This window comes from Triticum aestivum, chromosome 2B (assembly GCF_018294505.1).
Source record: "Triticum aestivum cultivar Chinese Spring chromosome 2B, IWGSC CS RefSeq v2.1, whole genome shotgun sequence".
NCBI classification, from domain to species: Eukaryota; Viridiplantae; Streptophyta; class Magnoliopsida; order Poales; family Poaceae; genus Triticum; species Triticum aestivum.
Window position 1 is genome coordinate 25,239,876 of NC_057798.1, and position 8,534 is coordinate 25,248,409.

The window sequence follows — 8,534 nt, forward strand, 5'->3', positions numbered from 1 at the left end:
TTTTGCATGAAGTCCTTTTGCGTTTGTCATATGAATTATGCTTTTATTTGCGCCCGGACTAAGTTTTAATCTTCAAATTTGAACTGAATTGTCAGAATTGCTGTTAAATTCACTTTGGGGGTGTACGGATTTGCGGGCCGATGCGGGCTGCGGCCGAGCAGACCCCACGTAGCCGACTCATATGCTCTTTTACGGGTCGACTACCCGGGGTCTGCTCGGCCGCAGCCCACGTCGGCCCGCAAATCCGTTTTTATGTGAACTGTAAACGCATTTTACGAGTCGTCATTATACAGGGTCTGCTAGAGATGCTCCGAGACAGCCACGTGAAAACACAGGCCTACAAGGCCGACGCAGGCAAGCAAAAAAATGAAAGGACACAACGGTATGGAGCAGATCAATAGTTTGGACGAATTGTAAATACAAAACAATTCAATGGTGAGAGACTTAGATGTGAGGTAATATATTGCATCTAGATGTGAAACAACAATTCCATAAATAGATCGACTATTAGTTGATACTCCCTTCGTCCCAAAATAAGTGACTTAAGTTTATACTAATTTTAACTAGTAATTTGTACGTGCTTTGCACGTTAGATTTTGATGTGTGAGTGTGATTACAGTACTAAATCATTTAAATTAAAAGTAAATATCCTATGTTATAATAAAATTATTATGTAATTTTCAAAAATACATTTGACTTTCTAGTGGGAACTTTTTTATTTTCTTTTTGCGAAACATCTCTAGTGGGAACTTGTGGAAATTTTTCTACTATTCGTATCAAACCATGGGAGCACAATGAATTCCTATATGAAGAATGCATTAGAAAAATCATATACTTCTATTCCAAACGAATTGTTATTGACGTGTTTAGGAAATCTTCTAGTTTTTAAAAATCAAACTTGAAATGTTGATAAAATTAGTTTGATATTATAGTTTCCACCTCCCCAAACCTTTAAGTCACTGTTTTCTTAAAAACTCTACGTGATTTGTGTGTTCTGGACCGCACAATGTTTTAAATAACTTATCGCCCGTTAAGACAAATAAAGTAAAATCTAAATCTTAATGTTCTGTTCTACTATCTTTTTGTAGGTAAATTTTCTACTGGTTGTTTGAATATTTCTCTCAACGAACAACAATATTGCCATGCATACACTTTTTACAGTGCACTAATTCTTTTGAGGAAAATAAGAATGCTTCCATGCATGTAGTCCTGGCCATGGGAAGCCCGGCCCAACCCGGCCCGGAAAAGCCCGACCTGTCCCGGCCCGACGCTGCCCCCGGGCCGGGCTCGGGCCTAGTTTTTGAGCCCGAAGGCCAGGCCAGACCAGGCCCGGGCCCGTCGTTTTTGCCATTTTCTGAAGGTCGGGCCGGGCCAGCCCGAAGCCCGACGGGCTTTTACGTGCTCGGGCCGGGCTCGGGCCCAGAAACACAGGGCCGATGGCCGGGCCGGGCCGGGCCCAGGCCTGAGTTTTTTGTGTCGGGCTTGGCTAGGCCCGGCCCGAGGTTTGGCCAGTATACATGCATGCATTCAACAGTAATGTGAAGAGCATATTGCTACTGTAGTAATATATGCCGCTACCCTTGTTTAGATGCTTCCAGTCTATACTGGGTACACCTTGCCAGTTCACAGTATAAAGCTATCTCCTCACGTGAAGCTCTCAAGCAAGTGTCCACTCAGATGTCAGGTGTGGTTAACTCTAGAAAGATCCCCGACCTTGTTTTGGCGCGCGCCGTGGGGAAGCGAATCCCACAAACCATGACCGTTGGATAAGTTAGGCTCAACATTGATAAATGGCAGAGATTCAGCCCGTGGAAGAAATCAATGGCTAACAAACGTTTCTGCATTGCTGTGGGTGGACAATCCAATTTTGAAAATTGATGTACTATAATAATAGGGATACAAAGTTAATATAAACTTGAGTCATTTATTTTTAGACACAGCCAGTGGCATCGATCGGCCAGCCTGCACCTTCATCTTTGTCTCTTATGGACCACCAACCGCTGGCACGTCTCTAGTCTTTTTTTTGTCTCTAGTCACCACTTCATTGTCTCTCTACATATATAATATAAAATAACCTAATGATCTGTCTAACGCGCGGTTGACTTGGACGACTTTGACTAGTCTTCATGCATGCATGATCACCTTCCTCCTTCCATCCGATTCTCAGTACTCACACCCTCTTTGTATCCTCTTTGTCCCGTCTCCGTCTCCCTCGTCCCCTGCCCCACCCCGCTTCATTCGGTAGGATGAGCAGATCTCGGTCGTATGAGCCCGAAGAGACGAACATCTTTCCATCGGTCGTCGGGGGATAGGTCTTTGAGTATATGCCAGATCATCATCCATTGCTAACATTACTTCGGGTCTTGCGAATTCACAGGTACTGCTACTAAGGTCGTACAATTTGCGTTAAATTAACTTGTACTCCCTCCTGTTAGCTACATACAGGCAGTTCATCCTACATATTGAAATCTCTAGAAAGACTTATATTTACGAAATGAGGGAGTAGTATCATTCTTCACTCATTCCTTTCATCCTCCTGTCAGCTACATACAGGCAGTTCATCCTCCATTGCTCTTAGATCTCGTCGTTTCCCATCATTAATTTATAGTTACACGATGATTGGCAGGTGCGGTGACAGCTAGCTGCAGCCGTGCCCGGCCATGGTGGTAGTGGCAGAAGTAGCTATTGGAGTTACAGTGATGGGGTTCTTCCTATCGCCTCATATCACCAAGCTCATGGAGGTCGCACGGGACTGGGCAGACGGCAAAGTCACCAACTACAAACTCTCTCAGGGCAACAAGGATTTGCTGCGGAAACTTGCGCAGGATCTGGAGGGCATCAGATGCTCCCTCAACCCATCCAGCACGGCCTTTATCGACGACCAAGTCAAGCTCGACCTCCTGTGGCGGCTCAAGGATGACATCCACGACGCCGAGGAGGTTCTCGACCTGTTCGAGCTGGAGATCAAGGCAGCAGCCGTGATCAAGAAGAGGAAAAAAAAGACAAAGAAGAAGAAGAAGCGGCACGGCACGCAATCCAACAAAGGTTGGCTAGCGATTCAGCTCAAGAAAGTGCTCGACAGTCTAGAGAAGACTCGTGAGAGGACGAGGGAACTCCATCAAGTGCAGAGCCCCCCCTTCTTGACAAGAGAAGAAACGGGCCCGATCCCGGTGAGGGACCAGGAGAGCTTCTTCGGGTACCAGGAGGAGTATGCTCACCTGGTCTCCATGTTGCAGAAGCAGCCGGATGGTAACAAAGTGGACAGCAAGGTGAAGCAGGTAATTGCCATCGTCGGCCATGCCGGGATGGGGAAGACCGAGCTTGCTCGCCAGGTGTTTCGGGCAGCTAAACACAAATTTGATCTTGGCATATGGGTGCACGCATATGGCAAAAACACCGAATTAGACCTCCTGAAAGAGATCTGGAAGTCTGGTGCCGGTGAAAAACCGGTCGGCGAGATGAACGTCGCATGCCTCCAGAGGGAACTCGAGAAGCTCTTGGCGTCCAAGAGGTGCCTTCTGGTACTGGACGACGTATGGAACCATGAATCGGCGACCAGCGAGCAGAAGAGGAAGCAGGCATCTTTAGCGTTGGACTCCTTTAAGCGCTTCGCCGAAAATGGAAGCAGAATCGTGATGACGACTCGGGCCAAGATCTGTTCGGACACGTTCAAAGCTGATGCAAGCATCACTCTAGATGGGATCAAACCCAAAGAGGTCACAGATCTGCTCAACCACGCTGTGATTGATGGTACTAGTGGTAGTACCAGGATACAGAAGCTGCTAAACAATCAAGTGCCCAAGCTGAAGGGATCGCCGTTGGCAGCCGTAGAGATCGGTGAGGCGCTCAGGAAACAAACCACAAGTGACAAGAGGTGCGACATCTTACACAACATTGAACATCATCTGGGCAGCGTATTGGAGGGCCATCTGTTCACGTATCGCCATCTGCCGCCGCACCTGCAGCGCTGCTTCGAGTTCTGCAGCATATTCCCATACGGTTGGAGTTTCGAGCCTAAGAAATTGATGAACATGTGGATAGCACATGGTTTCGTGGAGGACCCTCGGCAGGGTCCGAGCATGGAAGATGTCGCCAGGGCCTACTTCGACAGCCTTGTGGATCGGTCATTGTTCAGAGAAGTATGTGAGCCAGGACGCAAAGAACCGACTTATGTGATCCACGAGCAGATCCATTGGATGATACGCGTGGCCTCTGCCAACAACTGCATGAGCATCTCTGGCGACAGTACTAGCCATAGCACAGGCGCAGCCAGGACAAGCATCCCTACAACGGTTCGCCACTTGTCGGTTACCAGCAGCCGTCTTGATAAGCTCGAGGAGTACTCCATAGGACTCAGCAATCTGCGGACCTTGCTAGTCCTAAATGATGGTAATGACTTGATCAGTGACACTGACAAAGATATGCTCCAACAATTCAAAGGTGTGAGAGTACTGGATCTCACGGGGACAGCAATACCTGAACTTCCAGCAAGTATTGGCAAGCTGAAACATGTGAGGTACCTTGGTCTTCCTATCACCATCAGCAACAATCTCGGTGACCAAGTCACCAGGCTACTGTTTCTCCAGACACTGAGTGTGGGCCAGGGCGACGAAGAGAAGAACAGAGACAGAAAAAGACAGTGTATCACCAACATAAGCGGAATAGGAATGTTGGTTAAACTTCGAGAATCGATCGTGTTCGAGGTCAAGAGGGGTTTGGAGAAAGAAGGGCATAGCGTGTTGGAGCTGGCCAACATGAACTCCCTACGAGGGACGCTGAGAATAATAGGCCTCGACGGTGTCGGGAGCAAGGAAGAAGCCGAGCAGGCTCTACTAGGAAACAAATCTTCTGTAAAGGTTCTAAAGCTTGAGTGGGGGGCTCCGAGTTTGCGACAACTTGAAGAAGAACCTGCCGCTGGATGCAACCCCGCGGTGGCCGTCCTGGAAGGCCTCAAGCCTCACAGCCATCTCCATCACCTACATATCACCAGGTACCCTGGGGAGAAGTCGCCTACCTGGCTGAGTGAACCGGAGAAGATGCAGAAGCTTACGCGCCTGTACCTCAAGAACTGTAGGAAGCTCAAGGATCTTCCGGCCGTGGGCCGGCTCCCCTGTCTGGAGCTTCTGGTTATCAAGGAGCTCACCACCGTCGTGAGGATCGACAGTGGCTTCTGCGGCGGCGGCGAGTTCCCAATGCTGAACAAGATCGTGCTGGACGACATGGAGGAGCTAGTGGCGTGGGATGATATGCCGAAAATGGCGTTCCCACTGCTCAGGGACGTAATCATCGCGGACTGCCCACGGCTGTCCTCCTTGTCAGCCCTTGGGCGCTGCACAGGTCCACTCAACCTGAGCGTCACGAGGTGCCCGGCCATCACACAGGTCACCCTGCCCGCAAATTTTAATGGTGGCAACTCTAGCTGCAAATTTTACTAGCGCACCCTGTGCCTCCCCGACGTGCAAATTTCGAGGTGTATGTTATTGATGCCTCCATTTACTCCCTTGCCTTGTGACACTGAATGTTTTATTTAAGTTCTGTGCTACTGCTTTCTGCCACTTGTGCACTGAATAAGTAAAATTTTGTTGTAATTAAGTTGATCACTTTCGCTATACGCAAGTCGCCTGAAAATTACTTTTGGGTCAGTCAATTTTTCGACTGTTGAATTCTACTTCAAATTCGTGCTCATATTTTTTTCTGGGCCATATATTTTGGGTCAGTCGATTCCTTAGTGGGCTGAACCCATTACATGTGCGACCCAGCCTTCCCCTTTCGCTCTTTTATTTACATGTGCGTTTTTGCTTTTGTTTTCAGTTTTCCTTCATTAGTTGGTTTTTAGTTTTTTTTTCCTTTTGCGGCTATTTTAGGGTGTTTGATGAGTGTAAATGTATACACATAAAAACTATACAATATGTGTCAAAATCAAATTATTATATGACTATTGTTTCATATTAGAAAAAGTGCAATTTCAATGCAAACCCGTATGCAATTTCTTTTTGTCATTTTGTTTCTTCACAAAGGTTAATACCAACTAATTCATTCTTTATTAGAATACTTCAATTCCCTTAACGGTAGTACCAGTACCACTAATTCATGCGTACTAATGAAACTTCTTTTTGTATAAAAATCCACTTTTATATGTTCATTCTTGCATATATTTTCAAATCACAACTTTTATGTATATCATCTGCAAAATTTGTCATTGTTTGATTTAGATTTTTTTTTCCTCATTTTCATTCTTCTTAAATGGTAATATCAACGCCCACCAATTCATTCTTCCTTCGAAAATTTCATTATTTTGGTTTTGTTTTAGTATTTATTTCACTTTCTTTCTTCTTTAAAGGTAATACGAATGTCATTAATTCAACCGTACATAGGAAACTATATTTTTTTGCAAAAAAGCACTTTCATATGCTTATTATTTTGTATTTTTATAATGCGTATTTTTTGTGTGTAAATTTTGTAATTGTCTGATTTAGATTTGTTTTTTTGTTTTTTTATTTCTTAAATCATAATACCAATGTCACAAATTCATTCTTTCTTTGAAAATTTCACTACTTTGAGTTCATTTTAGTATCTATTTCATATTCTTTCTTATTAAAGGGTAATACAAAAGACAGTAATTCATTCTTTCATAGAAAACTTTATTATTTTGAATTTGTTTCGGTTTTATTTTGTTTTGTTTCTTTGTTAAGGGTAATACCATGCTAATAATTTATTGTCCCAAACATTATTTTTGATGTAACCATCGGTTGATTTTAATAAAGTGCACCCAAGGGCATTTATCTCAAAAAAAATTATTTCTTCCTAGGAAACTTTTTTTTGTGAAAATTCCTTTATTATACGCATATTCTTGCATATTTTAGAATACGCAATTTCTGTGTAAATTGTGTGCAAATTTTTTCATTATTTGTTTTCATTTTTTCATTTTCTTTGTTCTTTAAGGTTAATACCAATTGCACTATTTCATTTTTTATAAAATTTATTATTTTATTCATATTTACTCTTATTTTTTACCGCTTACTCTTTAAGGTGAAACCAACACAGGTGTTAGATTTTTAATTTAACAGTTCAAATTTTGGGTGACTTCATTTATTTTTCAATAGCCGCTTAAAGATGAAGAATGTTTGTGCAATCCTCATTTCGGTCCAAAGTTGTGTGGCTTCTATAAGAACATTCCGTATGGCCTGTGTAATTTATCAAAAAATAATAATAATAAGTTTTCTAGTGAGATGGTTAGTATATGGGTTTAAGTACCCCCCCCCCCCCCCCCGCTTTCTCTCCCTTCAAAATGATATATACATGTGTACATGTGTATGTATTGTATGCATGCATATAAAAATAAATATAGATGTGTGAGAGATTGCACATATGTGTGAGAGTGCTATTCTTCGGTCACCTGTAAACGCTTTCAACACTATACTAGAGCAGTCTGTACTCTGTACCAACGTACAAGAGAGAAAAATATCTGACTTTGCAGTAGCACTTGACGGGGGCAGCCCATGGTCCAGCTTGATGGTAATTAACGAGAACACACATGCACTTGTGCAGACGTTACGGGGACTGCTGCCGCTGCATGCAAATCGACTGAGCAAAAACTATGGTCAGTCAACTGACGAGCTTTGCTACACTTACGAAAGTTTTTAACGAAGAGTTACGTAAAGGGTGACGTGGCTTTGTTTAGTTGGATAGCACACTTCCACACCCTGAAAATCAGAGGGGGATTGGTTAGGATTAGGGAAGGAGATAACATTTTTACGTAAGATTACATAGTATTTTTCGTAGGTGTAGCATTTTTGGTCAACTGACCCAAAAATTAAAAACAGTCACCTTGCACGTAGTCACTCCCTAAGTTGATTGCCATACTTGCTTTTGCAATAATCCCACTAGTAGTACTACTAGCTATTTTAGTACTGAGCTAATGTGTGTGCGTGTGTGTGTGTTTTGCGAGGGTATTTATTCTCGAATGAGATTTCCAGAAACCGATATTTCCATTACTCGCTGAAAATTTTAAATTTCGACCAAATGTTTTGAATTAATTTGAATTTAACGACTAACTAATGTCAAACTTGATTGGAGGACCTGCAAGTGGCGACGGTGGGGGCTTGGATGTGATGAAGACTTTGCTTCACAGATAACTATTTAGACTTGGCTTGCGGGGTATGTTCCCGTCCAAAGCGGGCACGAGTTCTTGTGAGCCTGGTGGTAGCTGACTTGTAGTAGTAGCCTTCGCAAGTGTGGGCGGCAGCATTGGAGGACTTCTTTGTTGATGGTGCTCCTTTGAGTACCGAGTCGTGATTTCCAGGATGAAAACCCAAGGTCTGGCTTTTTCTAGGTGTGCCTGACAGTGGTCTTGTTGAATGCATTGTTCTGGGAAGACGGTCTTTCTCCTGGGCAAAAATCTACGATCTTTGATCGGGCAACGACAACGCTTGTGCATTGTGTCCTTCCGTGAGACGTTGCTTTCAGAGAACCTTCTTTTATAGTCTGAGTGTTGTCTTTGGTGGTGATTAGAGTGCTGCTGCTACAGGTGATTG

The 8,534-nt window shown here is 43.8% G+C and overlaps 1 protein-coding gene across 1 annotated transcript; it reads left to right on the forward strand.

Moving 5' to 3' along the window:
- Positions 1-2,164: 2,164 nt before the first annotated feature.
- On the forward strand, positions 2,165-5,618 carry LOC123043212 (putative disease resistance protein RGA3). The gene is made up of 2 exons (XM_044465588.1): positions 2,165-2,377; positions 2,627-5,618. Exon 2 carries the CDS (start codon positions 2,661-2,663, stop codon positions 5,433-5,435), a length of 2,775 nt encoding a protein of 924 aa, XP_044321523.1. The 5' UTR covers positions 2,165-2,377; positions 2,627-2,660; the 3' UTR covers positions 5,436-5,618.
- Positions 5,619-8,534: the final 2,916 nt, after the last annotated feature.